We start from the raw sequence: 24,294 nt of genomic DNA on the forward strand, positions 1-24,294 counted from the left end.
ATTGTACTACAAAAGGTGTCGTATCTTACGGGCAAAATAACAACATAGATGAGTTATTTTCCTTACGCCCTTGATAATCGTAGCTATACTTTAGAATATATCCTGGTGTTTCTCAACGTTCGGTGTTTACCAGCCCTTAGCGTTTGGAAAGGTGTCGTCTTAATGGCCTCTTTGCAGCAGGAGTCTTCCAGATAGCAGTGATGTAGTTAAGATAATGCTACCACTAGGTTTTCCCATTCACCAGCTCCGGTCTTGATCCTCTTACACATAGACTCACAGATTTATGAATTACCTTCAGCTAGTCATATCTCTCTTTTAGCCCTAGACGTAATCTTGCCACAGATGCATCCAGATCAATTTTTCAGGATGTCTTATTTGTGGAGCAAGCAGCATGCTTGGCGCAGTGTGTGTGTGTGTGTGTGTGTGTGTGTGTGTGTGTGTGTGTGTGTAAGTAAGGGGGGTGCAGTCAGGGTGTATCCAATTTCAGACTGCAAAGCAAATGGCCTTGGAGATCAAGGATTATACAGCAGATTTCTAAGTCGGGCTGATATTGATTCGCTGTGCCCCTGGTGAACTCCAGGTTGTACCCTCTCCATGTAAGCTTTTAAATGTTGCTGCCTTAACGGCCCCCCTCATCAGTATCGCCCCTGGATCTATAAATTTGGCCTTTTGTTTTTCTCGATAGCACTGGATATTTCATGGACAAGTAATTCAGTGGAAAGTCAGTATGGTTTATTTCATTCTGGGCAAGATACCATTTTTAGGTACGGGGTTATGGCTGGTTTTGATGGGTATGTTAATGAAGAAGAAGAAGAAGAAGAATTAGCTTCCCTTCGCACTCCCAAAGAGGAAAAATACTGCGAGCGTTTTTAATAACAGTGTTTCAGAGATTTTGACAGCTTATTGTGTTTCATTGTAATGCACATTCTGGCAGACAAAGAACTGGGATGGCAGGATCTCACATAATATGCAGAGTGTGATGCATACATTAGAAAGACAATGCCTCCATACTTTATGTAGTTTGAGTCAGTTTTTATAATTATGCGACTGCCTTTTCTGTATCTGCTCATGAGGATATTTACTCATAAATTAAGTCATCATCTCAGTACATTTGGCTTGTAGGAGCCTCATCATGACACCCAGATGCAGATTTTTTTCATACAAACTTTAGGTTGGAAATTCAGAGCATTTATAGTGCTGTGCAGCAAAGGCATTAATCACAAGAGTCTTCATCAGTTCTAATGTGTTTTGATGTGCTGTCCCATACTGAGCAGCACTCTTGGCACCCCTCTGTGACTTCACGGTCTCCATCTCCTTCACCAGTCTGAGGCACAAAATTAAAAGTTTGTCGTCCTGCCATTTAGCCATCTGTTCTGCAACTTCCGCTTCTCTCCACTGTTTTCTCTCTGTCATCACACTTTCTTTCACACCCTTTTTCTCTCTTTTTTACACACACACCCACAGACAAACACATGTGCGCACGTTTTGTAAACCGTTGAACACTGTGCAGCCACAGATTTCAAGTTTGGTAATTGCTTTTGGAAAAGCTGAGAAAAGGGAAAGAACACTACTTCAAGGTCTAATTATTCAACAATGCCCCCCTCTTAAAGAAAAAGAAGAGGGATGGAAAGACAGAGAAAGGGGGTTGAGTTGGGTGTCGGGATCTGGTTAACTCATCAAATAGACCCATTATGGGGTAAAATCAACAGCGGAGTGTGTTAGATGTGTGCTAGTGAGGGGAGAGCGTGTCCAAATCCCCTCAGTTCGCACAGCCATTACAAACAAGAGTGGATTAGCCAGCGGCCCCCTGCTGGGACAGTGAATGGATGAGAAAGGGAAAGATGAGGGAGGCCACTCCTCCCCAGTATTATCTAAATAACAGGCTGGGGAATTCAATAAGTACCGGCCTCATCAGACCTCATCAGCTCCCCCAATTAAGCCACGAATCATGGCGGCTGGCGGGCTGGTTGCCGTTGGTGACAGATGAGAGCCGGCGTTGCAATGTGCTTGGCTCTGTAGCAGTGCTGTGCTGCCTCGCATTCCTCACATTGTTTAAGTGAATATGTTTGTGTGTGTGTGTGGGTGTGGGTGTGGGTGTGGGTGTGGGTTGTTTTTAGGAGAATGGTAAGAGCTGATGAATGTCATCAGTTTAACAATAGTATTTGTGTTGTCTTTACCTGCTAATTTACCGTCCACACCGACACTGAGACCCACTTACACTGTGCTGCTTCTGTCCTTGATTCTGCATCAATGAGTCCGGAAAGCCGGCCTCCACTTGAAGTAAGGAGGAGTTACCATCACCACGCTGCTGCTTGTGAACCCTACTGATATTGATGTTGTGTGTCAATATCTCTCCCTTCCCACATTACCTCCCCGTGTTTCCCCAAGGGTCAGGACATGTGGAGAAAAAACACAGCTCTCCCACATCGATTGGGGCCCATTAACGCAGACTGAGAAAAACAAAGCCTTTCATCACATCTGAGATGTTTAGGCAAGGACTTACTCAAAGTTGTTCTCCACAGGTCAACCTTTCTCTCTGGTTATCGCTCTGACATCGCTCTCTCGAGGGGACGAAGGGGCACAGCTACTGAAGCTAGTTTAAATAATGCTGAGAAGTTTGCTAAGTGTGTATTTTTCTCCAGAGAGGAATGTGCTATCAAACTACCTTCAGCCTTTGTTTTGTTTGCCTTTTTTTTTTCTTTTGAAACAGTGGGAAGGTTGAGAGGGAAACAGTAGAGCACTGACACATGAAGGAAGTGCAGCCAGGAATTGTTTTTTTTTTCAGGGAATGAAACCTCTAATCACCATTCAAATTATTATTTTTACGGCATTCCTGCCTTGACAGTTTGCACCCCACTGGTGAGTTGAAACAAAGTTTAATATTGATATTCCATGCCAGAAAAAATAGGCTTATACGTGCTATGTAAATAATAAGGTGGATCATTGATTATTAGTTTCATTATCAGCCTAACCTTTGCAACCTTTAAAATCGAAAACAATTCTCATGAATGTCAGTTTTGTTGAATGATATAATGATGTAATATCTGCTTAATTAAGCACACTTTGCAGTTTCCTTGGAAAACAGGTAATATTGTCAATGAGCTCAAAGACGATGCCACTACGTTGTCAGCAACTTTTGTGGAAAGACAGAGGAAAATTAGTGTCAACGCTGCTCGAGAACAAAGAGCATGCCCAAGAAAGGAATGAATTATGAGCCCTGGGAATGTCTGACGCACTGTTTGAAGCTGAAAAGGGGTCTGTCTGACAAAGCGCAGATGAAGGGGTTAGCCATCTAAATTCGGACCTAACTCTGGCTTTTAAGTCTAATGAAGCTGGCTACACCGTTAATCTTAAATTACCCAGCAGGTTTGTAGCCGCATCTGTACCTTCTCACATTGTCAGTGTTTGTGAGATTACCAGAGGACCATAGAGATGAAGTAAAGCAGAGAGGATCATCTGACAGGTTTTAGTCAGTCACAAGAGATTCTGATGAAGGTTGTCTAACTGAAACAAAGCCCTGGATAAAGTCACCATTACATATGGGCACTGAGCAGGGGTTTTACACCTGTCTGTCTCATATAGGTGTGAGATTCATTTTCAGTTCATCAAGAACAAGCATCACAAACTGCTTCATAAAATGAGTCTCTCCTGCTTCCCTCCTGAAGGCAGAATAAGACAAGTAGCAACGCACAGCATCTGTTGTTCCAGTAAAGGTAATTATATTACTGAAATGAGGATAAAGTAATCTGTTGACATATTATGTCCAACAATGACACTGAGATAATTTACAATAAATAGTGATAGTATCTTTAAAATAGCTGAAGAAGATTAGAGAAACAAAGAAAAAGAGACGAAGGATGTCACTGGGAGCAATAGATAAGATTTTTAAGTGAGAAAAAGGCAGAAAAATAGTGCAGACCTTCCTTTGCTGTCTTTAATTGTGTATATACATCTATGAGTGTGTGTGTGTGTGTGTGCGTGTGTGTGCGTGTGTGTGCGTGTGCGTGTGTGCGAGCGTGTGTGTGCATGGCTGCTCTTTTGAAAGTGAAAGAGCAAAGAGAGCTGCACCTGCAGCTTCTATCAACCGGTGGAAAGCTCCTTTCAGCACAGCTTTAATTACAGTCTCTGCAGCTCTGCTTGGCTCAGACAGGCTGGTCTCCACACAGCCAACCAAATCCTCTCACACACAGCTGCCTTCCTCTGCCACACAGTCGCCTGATCCCTAATCAGCCATGGTGCCACTCTTCATCGATCCTCAATCAGTTACAGTAAAGGGGAAGCTATGGAACCCACATACACACATCCACCCTCCGCCCCTTCCCCCCTTATTAGTCGGGTGCCCTGCTTTCATTGATCATAAATCAACGTCACTGGCGGCATTGATCGTCAATCACCCCCAGTGACATTATTGATCCGGCTGGTCCCTCAGCTATAGGCCTGCCCTCAGCCCTCAGCCCACATTGCGGCCCGGCTGTGGCGTATTGATCCCTCTCAGATACAGTATTGAGGGCTCTTTATTGATAATTCATTTATTGTGCTGTAATTTCATTTTCTTTTCTGTCCATACTGTTGTTACTGGAAGCCCCTACGGTGGAAACCTAGTTAACAGACACACAGCCTTTTGTTTGCTCCACCGTGCTGCTCTAACTGATGGGGCTTTCTTGTATTTCCAGTTTGAAGCATATTTTCCACTCTTCTTCAAATGTCATTGTCAATTTTCAGGCAATGGGAGCCTAAAGGTTAGCTAACCCTACGCATAACAAGAAAATCATAGGTCTGAATTCTTGGACCTTCTGTGAAATTCTCTGAGAGGCAAGGTACCACTTAGCAAGTCTCCCACCATCCAATTTTTCTTTGGAGTTTCATGCCGGCCAACAGCAGAGGACTGTTTGTAATGCGCCTTGAGTGTGAATTTGTGTAGCACTATGAATGTCAAGCAGTGCGGTACTGAGAAATACCATGCATGCTCAGCAAAACCTCGCCTTGAGTAATAAACCTAAGTAATTTTGCTGCTCAACATTATGTGGAAGCTTTGTAAAGCCAAGTAAAAGGCTAAAATATGTGTTCAGGTTCGAATGCATGATGTAAATAATGAAGCCTTCACAATAAGCTAAAACACTGGTACAGTGTGGTATATACCAAGAAATATTTGCTGCAGGTTTGGTGGATGGGCAGTTCTGTTGAATTACAAAGCACCCATCTGTATGATTCATCTCTATAGATGGGTGGTTTCACGGGTCACTGGAGGCGTTGGCAGTGTTATAATACTCTGCTAACAGGGAGAGAGCTAGCTTCACTGTCTGCCCACACAGGCAGTGACACAGACAGTGGCAGCACAAGTCAACTCCCACAGGCAAAGTACAGCAACAGCTGCTCTTAAGTCCGTCTGCCTCAGCCGAAACTGTTTACCATGAAACGAGAGCTCCACAGCCCAGAACCAGATTTACGCCGCAAGGCCAAAGAGAACCAGTGAAGACTTACTTGTTATCTTGTTATTTCTTCCATTAAAAAGGTCCATGCCATTAGTTTAATACTTGATGCATTATTTCTGTTTCTGTCTCTTAAACACAAATTCAGTGTGGATCAAATGTGGTATCAGAGTCACCAGGCCAGCTCTAAAAAAAAAAAAAAAAAAAAAGGCCAAAAAAAGTTTAGGCCAGAAGGATTTTCAATTATTCAGGACATGAAATAGGCTTATATATGCTGTAAGTAGTATATAACTTTCTTCTTCTTAAAGGTACTTAATCAGTTCAGTGGTGAAGAGGTGTTAAAGCATTTTGGGTGAGAGTTATTACATCTTCAAGACCAAACAACAAATCCGTTCGGCTCACTCACGGTAGATCCATCTGTGACGTACTGACTCGCCCGTCGCACATTGTGGTGTTTTCTTAGCTGGGATCTTATTTCGAAGCCACTCCACAAATAGTGTTTTCAATCTCATACTTTACTCTTACAATTTTGCACCAACCACAATGCGGACACTTGTACTGTAATTGCCGCCCTGGCCAGCTGTGTAAAGCAGCCACTGATACTGAGACTGTCTGCAGCAGCAAAGATGTTGGCAGCGTGGAGCAGCATGTGTGGCTTCAGCATTAGAAACATCTGCCACTGCCACTTTAAAATTGCAACTGACTAGAACCAGCGACACTCAACTATGGCGTTTGGAATGAATGTGGTGAGGACTGTCTGCTTGCATAAATGTTATTTTAATATAGGGATGCAGGATTGTTAGCCGTTCATTAGAGTTGGCAAACACACATACACTAACCTCTACTCACTCACACACCTCCGTCTAGCCTGTTCTTTTTAGTTATTTGTTTACTCACCATGGCAACCTTAGCATTGAGAATGGCAAGTGGAATTAGCTGATTAAGCTAAAATGAAGTTCTCGTTTTTACTGGTACCTCAGAGTTTGTCTCACAGGAGTCGGCAAACAGCTGGAAACCCACCGCCTGTTTGGCGCTGCACTGGCTGCTCTCACATTTACTGTAAGAGCAGATTAATTCAGAGCCAGGACTCAAAGGCACAATCGCATTCACTCATATTTTCAGCTCCTAAAATAATTACAAGTCTTTAGTTTATGCCGAATATACTTCATCTTTTTTTCTGTGGGATCATTTCACACTGATGTCTGCGTATTCCTCGTCTACCTCTGAGACACAAAGACATGCACACATAGCTTCTATAAGTGTTCCCATTCCCATAAGATGGTCTCAGTCAATTATAGTTGTCTGCTGCATTATACTGTAGACTCACTGTGTACCAGACACACATGGAGCTGATCTCATCCATCAGCTTTGTTTATTTGTCTGAATCTGGTCGGGGATCAGTGTCTGCACAGTGGTGCATGAAGAGACAGGCAGCGATAGATAGATAGATAGATAGATAGATAGATAGATAGATAGATAGATAGACAGAAAACAAGCAAGAAAGAAATGGGGAGAGAGAGGCAGACAGGAGATAACCACGACAGAGAGAGATGCAATTGGATGGAGAGAGTGAGAGATGGATTAGCATGTCAGAGACTCCCTACATAACATTACTCTTGTTAAGTGCGCAATAGCTCATCGATCAGGCTTCTACCGCCCGCATCTATGGCTCTTCCCTCCACTTCCCTTCCCGTAATCCATAATATCATCACAGGCCTGAACAGCCTGACATGCTGCAGGAGCCCTCTATGGGAAAGTCTGAGTAAGGGCGGATCAATAGCCATGGAGCATGTGTAGCGGATGCAGGGTAAGAGGCAATGCGTTGTTGACATCCTTCTCCCTATACTCATCTCTCTCTTCATCTATACAGTATGGATCAGACGGGCGGGGGGGGGGGGGACGGGGGACGGGACTGGACCACGTCTGTCACTTCCACCCTCAGTGACTCTCTTTCTCCTCTGTCTCTTTCTGTCACTGTCTCCTCGTGTCTGTCTGTCTCTCTATGACACTGTATCTTGTCCTTCCATCTATCTCCCTCTCCCTCGCCTCTTTGTCTCACTCTCTGCCGTGCTCTCCTCTCAGCGCCCGCTCCATTTATCGGGCCGTGTCATTGAGCCGCGTGTGCCGTCCCTGTCAGCAAAACGGCTGGCAGACTGTCTTCATTTCCATGCTGAAGGATGCGAGGCCAGCGTGGCAGTTGTGAGAGCTATCGACTGGGATCCGTCAAAGCCCTCCCTGTGGGGAAGCTGAGTCCTGCCTGCCTTCGTGTTTGGCGGCCATTCTGAGCTCGTCCGTTTGACTCTGAAAATGGCTACATACATGCTATACAGCTGCAGTTCTGGCCCATGTCTCCTCTCAGTCTCTTGTCCACCTGCCATATGTTTTTCTATTGTAACTATTCCCTGTTTTTCTTCATCTTTAGCTATTTTTAGAACAATGTCCCTTGTGCTCCCTTGTCTGTGTCTTTCCACGTCTCTCACTCTCTCCCTCCGACTCTTTTTCAATCTCTTTCCCATAAGACACAGCCTCCTCAGTTTGGGCAGACAGGTCAAGCTGGCTGATGGGAATCAGACAGTTGTTGATCCAATTAGAGATCCCCTCGAGCTGCATGAGAGTACAGCAGAATTCCAATAAAATACAGTCCTCTTTCTTCCTTTTCCTTAATCTTTCCAAATATGTCCTTGCAGTAACACACAGTGAGCCGTCCAAATGTCTTTTCAGAGATGCTTAGCTCATGGAACTTCAGGCCTAACAAGCCAAAGGAACCTTTTAACCAAAGTTGTCATTGAGAAGTGGAAAGCTTCCATTGACTGAAGCTTTTTCAGAGTGACATATTTTGGTACAAGTGGCTGAACAGTTCCCTCTGTTCGCCCTCTAGGGCTTTGCATACTCTCAGAGCAAAGCAAGGCCAGCCCAGTTTGACTCGGAGCCCTTGTGAGAGGCCTCTTTTGTAACTGTCTTGATGGTGAAAAGCTGGCTGTTTCACTGAGCAAAACCTTTTACCCAGCCCTGATACAGCTTGGGGCTATTCTTGCATTGATTTCACCATTCAGACCAAACAGATGTACAGTCCAATTCTGAGCAGCAGATGAATGTATGATGTGCTGACATTGATGTATTATAATGCATGTGCTTATTTGCATTCATGGATCAAGATGCTGTTCAGCTGGCCTTGCGAGACCATCCGGAGCACGTAGGCTCTCTTTGTCTACAGATACAAGACAGAAAAGGAATGGTGAGATCTGGTGTTCTCACTGCGCTGGCTCTTATTCTGCAGACAAAGGGCTGATTTCCCCCAGATGCCGGCCCATAGGAGACAACAGTAATAGCAATAATTACTTATGCACTGAGCGCTAATAAGTGAAACTTGCAACAAGCTTCAATTTAAATGGCTATTGTAATTACACTGTCTTATACAGAAGTACATCTGCATGCACTTATTGGTTCATTTTGCTGGGTGGCAATGTGCCTATTGATGAGCAGAAAGCCATGACTATCTCTTCACGGCCAAATGCACAGTGTGCAGTACGACTGAGCCGCCGTGGTGATCAAATGAGGCTACCAGCACAGACGTCTTACTCCCACTATGCTGTCTAGCACTGCTCCTCTTGCTCCGTTGTGTGTGGTTGGTTCTGGTGTGCACACTCCAAGGCACACACACGTGCATATGTCTGTGGTCACCCCTCATTAACATGTTTACCAGTTCCTACGGCAACCCACATAAAAAACAATTAGGAGTCTCCATGGAGCACCTTGTTATCGGCAGTTGTTGACCTCTGACCAAAAACAATTTATGTCTTTTTCCCATAATTTAGGATCATTAAAGGCCAGCAAATTGGTTCATAACGGAGCCATTTTTTTTTTTTTTTGCAAGCGGCCCCCTACAACACATACTGGAGCCAGTGTGAAATGTGTTGTACTTGGAGTCTGTGGTCTAAAGACGCAGCATCAGCAAGCTAGTATGTACAGCCAGTGGCCTAGTTTATTCTGGGCTGTGCCAGTGATGACGGTGTGTGGTGAGAGGTCTAAGAAGGGTTTTTAGGCTGGCAGCCGTTTGTATTGTGTGTGTGTGTCTCTCTGTGGGTCTTTATGTGTGTTTTCAAGGGTTATGGCAGAGAGACTTTAAAGGCAGAAGGAGGGTGTGTGTGCGTCAGGGCTATAGAGGGGTGAGTGTGTTCACAGGGTGGGTGGGGTGGTGTGAGGCTGTTGATCTTGGGCTGAAGTCTTAAACAAATTGGCTAGTTCGCTGTGGGAACTGGGGATGTAGTCAGTGGGGGGAACATCAGCGTGCTCTGTGTCAGATTCTCCAAATTTCTCCGATAGCTAATTATCTCCCAGAGTGCCAGAGGAGAGGTTTGGAAGCAGGTTTTGTTGTTTTTCTTCTGCAGCATTTCTCTCACTCTCCTGGGCTGGCTCTGAGCAGCTTGGACCTGTAGTACCCCCTAAAGCAACAAGAGAGAAGAGAATTGTGCATGTCTGTCGCCATAGTGGCACTGCAGCTGGCATAAACAAATTTGCATCATCCTCTCCAAATGTGACGCCATTTAAAGTAGTGACATGTCAGAAAGTGGAAATGAATAAGCAAATCATCTTGTTAGCTCATTAACACCTGAATTGTTTCATTGGAAACCTCCCCTGTTATACGTTCACTTGGCTTCGGGTTGTTTTATTGCTGTCACTGCCTTCTCAATCCTGACAGCATTTCCTTCTCTCCTGTCTTATAATGCTGTATTATTATCAAGGCCTAAGCGCTTCTTGACATCTGGGAGTGTAGATTAAAGCATCAACAATTCTCTTGGTGGGTGTCATCTCTAGCACGGCGTGATAAAAGGTCCCATTGCTCACCTCCTGCAGACAGCCCCATCATCGGCCTGTGTCGTCACAGAGCGGCCGTGTCACGAGCTGCCAGGCCTGTAATGCGAATGCGTTGACAGGAGAGCGGTGGGGTCCCTTCTAAGCCACCAGGTGCAGGGCAGCAGCGGTTGAGTGTTTGGACAAGCTCGCTGGCTCAGTGTGTACTGCACTGTTGCTGAGCTGTACAGCCCTCCCAGGGAATGAGTGTTTGATCCCGCTGCAGATTCTCACTCTACCTCTGTTTTCTCGTTGTTTCTCTGTCAGTCACTTCTTGCTTATCTCCTTCACTCTCTTGTTTTTTTCTTGTGTTTTACTCGTGTGTTTCTTTTAGTTTATCCAACCGTCTCCCATCCCCTCACTCATCTCCACAGTCTGCTTCCAAAGAAATTCCAATCTCGCTGATGCAGACTGAAAAGCTGGATGGACACTGTTAAGACCCCCAGATCTCCAGCCAAAAGAGCCACCCGTTTCTCACGAGAAAAGCTCAATAAGAACTTTTTTTCTTTCACCTCCCTCTTTCATTGAGCCCGTCTTTCTGCAGATTTCTCTCTGTATCTCATCAGGAGAGTCCTCTCCCTGAATCAGTTTTGTCTGTTTTGGCACTCACCTGCAGCTCAAGTGTGAGAAAGTGCCCTTTGAGAAGTTATCTTTATAGCAACGTAGGTCATCGCAACACTTTCATCAACCTTTTATTGGCAATTATGCGCACAAAAGTCGGTTGATATGGAGACAGCTTTGATGAGGTCGAAGCACAGAGGGCTTTTTTTTCTCTTTTTAATTGGATTAATAACATCTATTTCATGTCGTGTTTTCCTGTTGGTTGATGATAGACGCTTGCCAGCTCTGAAGTGAGGGCACTTGTTTCAATCCCGTTTGTTCTTACTATGTCAGAAATGGTTAGACTGTCTCCAGTGTTCACTCTGAGAACAGCCGCATTAAGTCTATGACAGCGTCTGCTCACACAACACAGCTCAGTGAGACGCTTGCACCGATGGTTGCAAAGTGGAAAAAGGCATAAAATTTCAAATGAAGGAGAAGATGGCTGTTAAAGTAAAACACAGAGGGATTATGCGTCAGGAGCAGGAACGCCTTTTAGAAACAAGCTTTGGCTGACAGAGCAGTCCTACATTACCATCTCAGAGGTATTTACAAGAGCGATTACTGTGATTATTATTTCAACAATACCCTGCAATGCTCTTTCATGGGCTGCCAGCCTGGGCCAGGGTAGGAGGGCCTGCCAACATCATTGGTCTGGGAATTTGTCTAAGAGCTCCGTAGGAGGGCAGAGAGGAGGGGAGGAGGGGGGAGGGAGAGACAGAGGTGAGATGGTAGATGAGGAGAAATGCAACACAGTTCAAAAGGGCCTCTGTCTTTCTGAGGGGGGATCACAGGATACAGTCGTCCTAACATGATTTGGTCCTCTTTCCCTCCCTTCTCTGCAGCTCCCACGGAGCCTTTGCTGTGCAAATTTGCTGACGGAGGGCAGAAGAAACGCCAGAGCCAGAGCAAATACCCTCAGAACGGGAGGCCGTGGCACAGAGAAGGCGAGGTAAGGAGTCACACCAGGGCAGATGCCATCTTCCCTCACCATGTCCCAAAAAAACGTAAAAAGAGTTCATTTTGTCACCTGTAACTGAAGGGCGCAGGACACATCATTGTTGTAGAGCAAATCTCATCTCACACTAGATCTGTAGAAAAAAGATTGTAAATTCTGCATGTGATATGATCTTTTTCCTCAGTGAACAGCACATTTTACATCCAGCTTCTTCATGTTTGCTTATGAAGCTGCCAACACATCACAGACACCGTAAACAAAGCAATGGGATCACATGATCAACAAACTGAGCAGAATTTACAAGAGTACAAGTAAATTATGAACAATAGAAAGTCACAAATACTAGTGTTCATCAATCATGATATACAACTTTTATCCCAAAGTCTGCTTACTTTGTTTTCAGGAGCTTTCAGCTACACAGCAATGTTTCCATGTCTATGTTCAAGAGTGGTCTCAGGTGTCGGATGTGAGTGGCCTTCTTGTTTTTTCTCCAACCATCCACTGACTTCTAATGAACGACTTTGACCCCTTCATCGACCAGGAGTCAGTGGACGGACACAGGAGTTACGATGTTTTTGTCAAACTGATATTTTCGCGGTCAAAAACTAATTTTCAAGCTCAACAATATACAATGTCAACATATAGAAGTACTTCCAGTAATCGTAAGCTGACTTTGCACCTCAGTTAAGAAGCCTGATCCAAGATGCGGATCCACAGATAAAAAAAGAAAAACTCACAATTAACAGAAAGAAACCACATAATCCAAATAACACTTTTCATTCTCAGGTGACAGAATGACACCTTTACCCTTTTCTGTCTAACTAACTGTACAAGTTGTCACTGCAACACCACTATTTAGAAATTTCCATGATTTAATCTTTGCTGAAATATTAAAGTATCCTGTGATTCCTATTTGTCCTAATTCCTGACATTTTAGAGATTCAAAAAATGTGTTTTAGGAATTGATGAATCAGAAACCCAGGGCTGGCCAAAATATTTCAGTCAAGTCAATTAAACTCTTTCCATTCCAGCATGATGACATTTTAAATAAGGCGTTCACCACTGAGCTAATGGTAATTCCAAGAATAGGCCCCTCCCTGCTCACGAGGCCCCCAGAGGCTGGCTACAGAGTTGGCTATAACATCTGGCTGTATGTAAACCATTACTGCCTGTCATTTGTATTTACCCTAAAGTATGGAGCTGTTAAAAAAAATAGAAAAGAAAAATACCCCAGATATCGATCAAACTGCCCCCGGATGTATAGGTGCTGTCACGTAAATTGCATCTCAAGCCAAACGCCTCACTGCACGCGTATATTCCCGCCTTACATCAGAATGCTGGGAAACCTGAAATTGGATACAGTGCTATGGTAACATATTCATCAGCAACATGTGGAGACAAGGTTAAAGTCTTTTCATAAGCTACCAACCAGCTATACTGGGAAGGACACACAGAGGAGATAGGTAGAGGAGTGCTTCAGACTGGACTATATAGATACACACACACACACACACACACACTCACTGAGGCTGACAGTTGTGCTGAAGCTGCAATGTAGAGGAGACCAGGAGAGATGAAATATTTGTCCTTCAGAGTACACATGCTCTCTGTGTGTTTGTGTCGGTAGTGGAGGTTCTGAATGTACATGCGTGTTGAAAGAGGTATAGTGGAGTACTACACTATCCATGTGTGTGTGTTTGTGTGTGTGTGTCTGTGTGTGAGTGCATCTGTCCATCACATGTTCAGCAGCCCTAACACCTATAAGCCAGTGAAGCGTGTTTAACCTAAATCACATTGCTACATCCTCTCGCAGGCCCACACGTTGACAGGGTCAGCTCAGTTTACTTGAGGTAAAGTCAGATGACTGTGGATGTATGAGTGAGTGAGTGTGTTTGTGCTTGTGTGTGTGTGTGTGTACTTCATCTAAACTGGCTCAAAAAGGATAATGGAAAAACCCTACACAGCTTAAAATTGAGGAAACACCCCTTTTGTCCTTATGCTGTATTTGTTCCCCACCCTCTACATCCTTTGTGTTATATACAGTACAGACGCTGTCTATGACCTAAGCTGGAAACAGCTGCACACCATGTCACACCAATCTCCTGTCAAATTTGTTTTACGGAGAGTGTGATGTCTATACGCTGCCTAGAAGTCATATTGAGGAGGTCAGAGTGGGTTGTTTGTTCATACAGAGTGCAGGACTTTAAGACCTAAGACCTACATTTGTGGGTGTGCTCTATATCTTTTGGGGTTAAGGCAACTAAGACACTTGGGAAAGTTTAGGGACAGATTGCAAACCATATGCATTCCATCTCCCCCCAAGTTGACTTTTCTGATATTTTTTCTAGACCACAATCTCTTCAATGACTTTAACCAAGTGCTACGATTTGCATAAATAGAACCATGAAATCCTTAATCGCGCTTTAGTTGCCAGGCTTTTGAAGGGATAACACTAAGGGTGAACATATTAAAGGTTTAGATTTTGGCAGTCAACATCAAAAAAAAAAAAAAAAAAAAAAAGAGATGAAATTACGAGGTAAGTTTCCAAAGGCAGAGCCGCACACTTTCTGCATATTCAGACAGAATGCAAACTGAATTTTAAGAGCTGCCACGATCCCATAAAAAGTCAATACAAAAACACAATTAGATGCAAATTTTCCCTCAGCGATACAAAACTGATGCAAAGACATATGCTGTTTCAAGCCGTTTCAACTTGAGCAAAGGATTCTGTGCATATCCCCAGGGCTTTATAAATCTGCTTCATAAACATACAGAGACAAGAGGAAAAAAGAGAGAGACTGGAGGGGCAGAACAGAAAGACCCAGAGTTCCTGGAGAGGTTTGAGCTCAGTGAGAGGCTGAGCTGAACACACACACACACTCACACAGGCACACTCTCACACCCATGGTCAGGGCATCCACTGCCAGCTAGCTTTCAGATAAGGTCTGTAGAGTTGCTGTTTGGGGTGAATACTTACAGATAAAGGTGAGAATTTTGCTTTGCTGTCTGTAAGAACACACCTTTAATTTCAAATGCTCAAAGGCACCTATTTGTGTGTTTATCTCAGTGAAAAGTTACTTTCTGTTGTGTCAGTAAGAGAGAGTTCCCTTTGCATCGTGTCCCTCTGTTCCCCTCCACCCCTCGCTCTCTCCCTGGCCCCCTCCCTCCTGCAGTGTTTCACATTACACTGCATTAAGGCATGACGGCATGACTGAGGGGCGGAGGTTTAACCTCCTGGGTTCAAGGCAGTCTGTGTGTGAATGTGTATATCTGTCACTGAACATGCTCTAGTGGGTGCCAGCATTTATTTGTTCATTTGTTTGTGTGTGTTTTTCCGTCCTTGAAAGGGCCGGTCTGAGATTCAGACCTTCAGACTGACAGGGTTTTTAGTAACTGAGGTCACAGTGGAGGTTTCTGAACTTAACAAGGCAACATTTGAGTTCAGGGTTATATTTGAGGATTAGGTTTAAACTGAAGTTAGGGTTAGAATTAGCCCAGGTTAAGGAGTTGATCTCAGCTTTAAGATTGAAGATTATTGTTTGCATCAAATTCAAGTAATAAACACTTTTAATTCCACTCCAGTTCTTGTAGTTTTTTAATCAGTCCGTTAATCAATAGTTTTTAATGAACTGTAGTTTCCATATACTAGCATTAAAAAGCACAGGTTCTTTATTTGATGTCATTACAAACTTTGGGATTTGTCCTGATGAAGCTCTGCTGAAATCTTGGTTTTATCAGTATCTGCAGAGCCATATAGTGTCAACACAAAGGCTCCTCATAAGTATAGTGGGCCGTGTGTGTGTGTTGCATCCTTGTGGTCATTGATCAGCTGTACAGGCAGGGAGATGGGAGATAGGCATCACATGTTAGTCTGTTTATCAGAGCCAAGGCCATTCCTCACCTCACTCACTGTGGCAGGCAGATGAAGGGGAGCATCGGCCCACACCATCCATTACTCTCTTTCTCCATGTCTCCTCCACCCTCTCCTCTCTCCACCTCTACAGTACATCTCACTCTGCCTGTGTCTCTCGCTTTCTCCCCCTCTTTGTCTTTGTTTTTTCTGTCTTTAAGCGCTCCGTCCTTCTCGCCATCTCTTTCTCTCTCCCACTTTGTCTCGCTGTCTCTTCTTGCCCGTGTTTGAAGTCTTCCCAGATCCCACAGCAACATATGGAGAGCGAGAGCAAGTGAGTGACTCACTGAGACTAAGAGAGAGAAGGAGATGGAGAACACATTGCATGATCAGTCAGGAGTTACAAGGGGTTGAGTGCTGCAGGGTGGCTGGTGGTGAGGATTGAGAAATGTATGACAGATTTTCTTGTAAACTACCCAAAAGTGGGAGTCGAGAAAGTGCTGTCTCTCGCTGTCTCATGCTGACAAACATATTAGTCGCTGCATCTTCTTCCTACCACACACACACACACACACACACACACACACACACACACACACACACACACAGACATAAGCACGATGGGTGCTTAAGCTGTCTCCCTCTCCCTCTCTCTCTCTCTCTCTCTTTTCACTTCCTCACTCTCTTTCACCAACACACACTCCTACACACAAAAACTTTCAAAGTCACACTTCTCAAGCACCTACTCTAGGGGAATGAGTGTAGATGAAAAAAAAACATCCGGCTTTCTACTCTGTGTGAAAACCTGACAGATGTGTGTGTGTGTGTGTGTGTGTGTGTGTGTGTGTGTGTGTGTGTGTGTGGCCACAAGGCAAAAAAGAAAAAATAAAGAGTGAATCTGTGTATGGAAGGCAAAAAAATACAAGGAGGGAGTGGGTCAGTGTGTGTGTGTGTGTGTGTGTGTGTGTGTGTGTGCGTGTGTGGGTGTGTGTGTGTGTGTGTGTGTGTGGACAAAAGATGCTGGCTGGGCTCAGTTTTCCTGTATAAGAACAGCACAGGTGTCCTCACAGCTGCCTAATATAGGATGTCCTCCCCCATCCATTTTCTAGCATCTGTGTAGTAAACACAGGTATGCATACATACGTTAATGCACACACTAGTACATATAAAAAAAACAGCTTATTGCCATGATAAAATCACATTTGCATTGAAAAGACATTAGTAAGACTAAATGCATGTTGTGCACCAAAGAGCACAGATGAAAAGATATTAATGCAAAACAATTCTTCACGACTTGCTAAACTTGAATGAATGAGTCAACTGAGTCATTCTCTGTCATTCTTTTCCATAAGTTTGGATCCAGCTGTCATTACACCACATTTTGGCATTTTTTGGGTATAATTATGCAAAATCTGAGGTGAGGAAGCCTAACATTTTCACCTACTGTAATTTAACATGCAAAATGAACACACATAACTACCCTGGCTTTGAAAGTCAGGTCTATTCGTGACAGCCTTTCCCCAGGCCAAGCTTTGTTCACTAAATCTGTACAATATGTATAGTCAAGTGGGTTTTTGTTTTTTTTTTTTGTTTTCTTTTTTGAGGGGGGGGGGGGGGGGGGGGTTTCAGTCATGGATCGACCTCAGACAAAAGCATACGCAAACTGTCTGTGTCTTTTTGGTAACCCTCGTTGCGACGGAGCCAAAAGCTGACTGCATCAGTAATCAGTCACTGGCCATGCAGGATCCCCGGCCAGGAGCTTCTCTGCTGTGGAATTCATCAGCACATGGAACCAAGAGCAGCACTTAGGGGAGTTATCAGCCTCACCAGACAGCTGGTCATGTCTGCCAGTGCTATTAGCACACATGTGGACACACACTCACACACACAAACAGATAGGCATGCTTCGAGACTCTCTTGATCTCACATTTAGTGTAAAGAGAGCATATAATTACACAGAAACCTTTGCACATATTCATAGACACCCATGTTGAAAATACTGACTGATGCAAGTGCCCTCATTCTGCCTTCACAGCTTTACATTAAATGTCTCATGAAGCCTTTTTTTTAACCAAATGCACTCTCACACAAATTGAACACAAAGGCCTACCACCTCGCACTCACACGTCCACACATCCTTAGTGTCAGCGAGGGCTTACTCGTTCAGCGGAGATTCTGTTTTTGCTCACTCTCATGGGTTTGGTCCAGGCTCCCTGACCCCCCCCTGCTCCTCTGAGCCACTACTCCCTCAACAGCTCAGCTCAGTGTAGGTAGCCCTCTGTAGGAACAAGGGCAAAAGAGTGGTACAGAAAGATGGGAGGGGGCTAGATTAAGAGATGCGGAGGGTGAGGGATGAAGAGAAAGGTAAGGGAGGAAAGGAAGAGAACAGGAGATGATGAAGAAAGGAAGGAGAGGGAGGGAAGGAGAGCCAAGTGAGAGAGAGAGGAAGGGCAAGAAAAGGGAGTGTGTGTGTGTGTGTGTGTGTGTATGCTGATGAAATCTGCCGTCCTCAGCAGCCTCCCGTTAAAAGAAATCGGATTAGCTCTCCTCCGGGAGAGAACCTTCAGGAATGCAGATGACGGATTGCGGCGCACAGGTTTCTCTCCTGGACTCTAAGAGGGCCTCACACACACACACCCACACACACACACTTGCAACCCTGCATACACACGCACACCATCACCAGACAAAGAACTCAGTTCTCCACTCACTCCTTTTCTCTCCTAAGGGCATTTCTTCATTTCCTCTCATTTATAAAAACATGATTGTACGTGATTGAAATGAAAAAAGAGGCGTCCTCAATACTAATTCACTTTGTCCTATTGACTAAGCTTTTCCCCACATCGGCTTTGTCACTTGTCAGTTTTTCCAATTTGAAATGAGTTGATTTTGATTTGATTCAATTTATTTTGAACAAAAAGAATCAGGGTCTAAATCATGTTATTCCCCAAGTACAATCAAGGTACAGCGAATTATCTTGGTGACATTGGTTCAGGAGCATATCGACAGATTTCACATACAGTGCATAGCAGCACACAGTAGACAGTGACAGAATGCAGTCCAATGAACAGGTGCATCTCCAGTGTACACATAATGTATCATTCAGAAGATATTACTCTTACCTGCATAAGGTTTATTTTGTAACTGAATAATGTGACCAACTGTGTGCAGGATTTCTGGTTGCCCCTCAGATTTTGGTTCAGCTTGATTAAAACTAAATTGAAAGCAGGAACCAGCAGGGGGTCATGCTAGCTTAGCATAAAGACCTGGAACAGTGGAAACAGCTAGCCTGACTCTGTCCAAAGGTTAAAAAAAACTCTGAAGCTGATACCTCTCAAAAGCCACACTTGCAGTTTTATATACGTTTTATCCACCTCTTGATTTGTGATTAATCCTGTGTGTTTATTGTTTTTTCTCTTTCAGACTGGCATGGCGTTAACATATGATCCAACTGCAATGCAGAATGGGTAAGAGCTCAATGGTCAATCCATCCTTGGCACCATCTACTACACTCACCTCTTGGCTCATTGGACTTTAGTCGATACCACTGTCATACATGAAGATTAATGTAGTGTCTGCACTTTGTAACTGTTTGATTAAGGAAATCTATATGGACTATCAACTATCAGTTTTCATTGGGGGGGGTCGGATGAGGAATGGCTGAGTGCGCTTGTGTGTGTTTACGTGTGTTTGGGTCTGTAGGTGTGTGTGTGTCCCTGTGTGTTTTTTGTGTCTTTATGTCATGACTTAATGGTGCTGTGGAAATAAATGACCCGGCGATGTGTTTTATTTTTCCCTGAAGTACTGAGGCAGGAAGGAGAGTGCTGAGGCTCTCCCCTATCTCCCTCTGGCCTCAGTCATCCACAGGAAGCTCCTGACTCCCTGCTTCTTAAACCACTTATCCCCCCGTGACTCAGAGTCAATCTCAAAAAAAAAACTGGATGAATAGCATCACTCATTACACACAGCCTGCCATGTAAAAGCCTGCTTTGCTGCAAATCCGCCAAATTATATTCCCACAGATATTACCAACAGGCCTGCTAGAACAGGAACAATTCTCTCTCAATGCATTACAATTACAATTATCGTGTTGCAGAAAAAAGGGGAAATAATGTGAATTAAGTAGCAAAGAATGTAAAAGTAGTCAAGAATGAAGTCATATATATAGTCAATTTAATTCATATGTTAATGCAAAGTAGAAAATAAAAATGCAGTGTGACTAAAGCCGAAAATGTAAAACAAAAATGCTATTTCACATTTGTCAGCCTGTGCTTACTGGTATATCAAAATTCAAGTGCAAATTGGATTAGTGAATATAAAATATAATAGTGATGCAGATTAGCTACATAGAATGCATATATATGCTTTTGTAGGACAGAATTTACATTTTCTAGTTTGCATTAATAGTTGAATAAATTTAACTGTATACTTTTATAAGAGAACAACAAAGAGAAATGTTATTTTTGGCCCGGATTTAAGTCCAACCTAAAAGAGATGTAAGAGTGTCTGTTATTCCAGCATCTCATTAGAGACATATGAAGGGCATTTCACTTGTGTTTTTATCCATTGTGTTTTGTTGACATCAGCGTTACTTCTGCAGTTTGGCATCTCACAGACCCCACTGCTGTATCAGTAAAAATAATACCAGCAATTATCATTGAAAAATCAAAGTTTTCTTTTTTACAAATGTACAATGTGTTTTATTTTCTACTGACTTCACTGAAACTCAATATATAGAAAGTTATTGTAGTGGTAATCCTTCCCTTTGCCACAAACCGAGCTTGCACATTTGATAAAGGTCATAAATTATAGAAATGACCATAAAACACTGTTATTTAACCACACAATGACATATTTCAGGTTTTATATGTTAATATAGTACATAGTGAAGTGACTTATGCTTGGGGTCAGTTGGACCCAAGCAAGGTCTAACTCCAAAATAGAGCTATTATACACAAACTATTATAAAACTCCAATAAGAGAAATTCAAATAGACTTATTTGGATTTGGGAGTTGTAGTGCTTCTGTAAACATAATTCAAATATATTAGATGAAAAACCATACATTTTAAAACTGATAAAACAACTTTAAGTATTTTTAGAGCTTTTGAAAGAGAGGGACTTGGTGCCCAGGACTCCAAACAGAACAACAGGGTTAAGGTATAATGTAATACAGAACATAAATAGCTAAATGTTCAAATCTTGGTGTCTTGAAGTCTAATACATAACTTGTCTAATAACCACGGCCAGTAATATGATCTTCAGCTCAGGGGACAGGGACGTTGGATCCTCCACTTAGCCTCCCAGGGGATCTCAGCAATGTTTGGTTGCTATGAACCTTCAGCAATAAGATATAGTAGAGTAGTCGCCCACCGCACTTCTTCGCAGCTCATGTCAAACCTTAGCTTCTTAAAATGCATTGAGTTTTCTTCAAGCTCAGAGTACAAGCGTGCTACTTAAGCCAGGCAGCCAGCACGGCACAGCGTAGCCTTAGTGCTGGAATATGTGTGGAAAGAAAGACAGACAAGCTCCCACTTTATACGATGACAAAGCTCCGTTTGATGTGATAAAACCCGACTTTCCAATTGAGAATACTATGAGACACTTCATGAAACTTTTATGTGGTGTTCAATGTATGGCCAAGTGTTTGTTCAGAACAATCTACAGGATAAATCCACAGTGCGTATGCGTGTGTGTGTGTGTTTCTTTATCATATATAGAGAGAAATATTCTTCTACACAAAGATGTGTCAGTTAACAACCCATTTTGTGTTAAGGTAAAACAATGTTATATTTATATTATGTTCTATATACCTAAAATGAATTTGACAGATTTATTTTGCTGTGTTCTTTCCCCCCTCTCTCTCTACCCTTTCTCCTCCCCCTCTCCCCCTTTCCCCCCTCTTTCTCTCCTTCCTTCTTCCTCCCCTTCTCTGTCCCTTCTCAGGTTCTACTCCTCGCCTTACAGCATCGCCACCAACCGCATGATCGCACAGACCTCCATCACGCCCTTCATCGCTGCTTCCCCCGTTTCCACATATCAGGTGGGCAATAATGCACTGCATTATGGGTAGAATTCTGACTGAGTGTATGTATAATAGGAGGGTTTGCTTTGTGTAGGGTGGATAGAAGAGAGGGGGCGGGCTGTGAAACAGCGTGAGGTTCTCTCTTCTTCTCTGATAGTTTCTCCGCAACTCCAGCTGTGCTCGATGACATCTGTTTTGTAGGCGGCAAACACAACAGGCATCAGAAAACAAGCAACAAAAAAGGGATTAAAAAAAGGCTGACAGGGTAGAAAAAAAGAAAATCACCCATCAAGAATGAAAGTGTCTAGGAAAAACAAACAATTTCTTCCCTCCTAGTCTTCTGACCTCTTTTGTTCTCCTGTAGCTGGTAATGCAATGAAGAATTTTTTTTTTTTTTTGCCAACTTCGATACAATCACTTCCTGTTCCTAAGTGAATTCCCACCTTCCTCACGGCTGTGATCTGTGGAGTAATGAAACAGAACACAACAGGAACGTGAAAATTGGCTGTGTGAGATGTCAAGAGCGTTACCCGTTTTTATTTCACCGCACATTTCACGCAGCACCCTTGGCCAAATCTAAACATCAAGAGGCACTGCCACTGTGCCCTCTCGCTCAGACGCTATCGTTTAACATCGGCTCTGTTTGGTATGCAGAGACAGACAGATGAGGATTGTGAGCAAGAGAAAGGAGATGAAGGATAGATGGGAAAATAGAAGGGACAGATGGAGAGAGAGACAACTAGGGAGAGGAGGACGGATAGTACGGGTGGTGGTGATGGTGATAGCGATGGCTCAGGTCGGAGGGAGGGGACAAGGGAGGGATGTTGCTGAAGGTTGCTTTGCCTGTCTTTGAGGCACGCTTGATTAAAACTCTGGTCCAGTACCTACGGTGGAGGGGTAGGGGGAAGAGAAGGAGGGAGAAAAGTGGGCCAAGGCGCGCCTCTAATCCGCTCTCCGAAGGCTTCCCAAATTGATTTATCAAAAACAATGGTCAGGCTTTTGAGGAATATTAATCCTCACAGTTTCAATATCGGGCCGCTCTGCCGCCGCTTCCTGTAATATTGCCCTTCAGCCAGTCACGGCAGGAAGGTGAGTCCTTCATCTTCTGTTCAAGTACAAAGACACAGTGGATAAAGAAAAAGAGGAGACAAACCAGGCAGGCATATAAGCCGGACAAAAGGAAATCACCTCCTTTTATGATGGAAACTATTGCCTTTATAATGAAAATCTCAAGGTGCATAGAAAGGACTGCATATGCCATTCATACCTTTATGTTTATGGGGAGTGGATATTTTTTTGAGCTACTGTTTTGATGATCGCATTGATTTATCAAATCTTCAAATGACCCGTGCCAACAGCAGCGTTCTGGTGTTCTTTTAAGCCTGGCTCCGGTTAGCTTGAATGATGATTGGCTTTGCTTCCTGGAAAATCAGCTTTGATGATCCACATGACAGGAGCCAGCCCCGGCCAGATCACTACCAAGATCTCAGCTAGTGCCGCCAGACAGCAGCGGCCTGGTTTACATCCCTGGCTCTGCAGACAGGCTCGCTAGGGGACTAAATATGCGACTGACTGGTTGGCTGTCTGGTTGGCTGTCTGGTTGGCTGGCTGGCAGGCTGGCAGGCTGGCTTACTAACTAGCGAACTGGCTGAATGTTTAGCTTTACGTGTGACTGGCTGGGTGGGAGGCCAACTGGCTGACTGAGCAGCTGAATGACTGACTGACCAGTTTTTTGGCGTATTAGCTGACAGGCTGTTTTAAATGGTAACACAAGCTGTGAAGTTCAGCCAGAGGTACCTTCTTAGGTCATGCACATAATACCTTTCACTCACACTGAACCTTCTGCAGCTGTAGAATGAGCTGTAGAAAACTGTTACCTTACTAACTTTTGTCAAGTAGAAAAAGCAAACTTGTTTGAGAAAATGCAAGTCAAGCTTAAGGTCGGCAAGACAAGTACAAGTACAGATCAAGTCTTCGTTAAGCAAATGCAAGTCAAATGCACCAGAAGCACAGGTTTGACTTTAAGCAAAGAATTATTGTAACCATGACAACCAAAGATCCTCTAACCTTAACAAAGTGGGCTAATTACTATAACCCAAACCATGGACTTTCTCTAAACCCAACCTAGTTTTTTTTATGCCTAAGCCTAAACAAACCATGACCATTCAATGATGACAAAGCTGTAGGGGCACAAATTCAGGAGACGCTCCGATTGGTTGTCGGGAGAGACGACCAATATGGTTGTCCATGTTGGGAAATTTTGTCTCTGTCTGAATTACCTGAATTCTCTACAATGGAAACATAAAAAATACAGATACAAGTAGAGACTTGTCATCAACTCGCATCATCCATCTGCACCGCTCTCATATTGTAAACATGCAGCAAAACATTAAAGAAGCTCTGGCCGTAGCGTTGGCTCTTCTATGCACTGAAAAACTTCATGCCAGTCATGGCCAGAGAAAGGAGGGAAGTGAAATATGTTTTTAACATTAGTATTATGCTAGCTCACTTGTGTATTCTGCGTCATTTCATGTTGTATTCTGATTGGTTGGTTTGTAAATGCAGGTCGTAGCAGCAGTGTG

At 43.6% G+C, this 24,294-nt stretch overlaps 1 protein-coding gene across 7 annotated transcripts in view; it reads left to right on the top strand.

Moving 5' to 3' along the window:
• rbms3 (RNA binding motif, single stranded interacting protein) overlaps positions 1–24,294 on the top strand; it is a 265,127-nt gene that overhangs the window by 210,230 nt on the left and 30,603 nt on the right. For all 7 annotated transcript variants that reach the window (XM_071501325.1, XM_071501326.1, XM_071501322.1 and 4 more), the window contains 3 exons: positions 11,726–11,832; positions 19,112–19,155; positions 21,634–21,730. In XM_071501325.1, coding sequence (XP_071357426.1) covers positions 11,726–11,832; positions 19,112–19,155; positions 21,634–21,730 — 248 coding nt within the window. The remainder of the gene's footprint in view (positions 1–11,725; positions 11,833–19,111; positions 19,156–21,633; positions 21,731–24,294) is intronic.

Source organism: Trachinotus anak, unplaced genomic scaffold, assembly GCF_046630095.1.
Source record: "Trachinotus anak isolate AG129_WGS33_773 ecotype Australia unplaced genomic scaffold, CSIRO_AGI_Tana_v1 ptg000016l, whole genome shotgun sequence".
Classification (NCBI taxonomy): domain Eukaryota; kingdom Metazoa; phylum Chordata; class Actinopteri; order Carangiformes; family Carangidae; genus Trachinotus; species Trachinotus anak.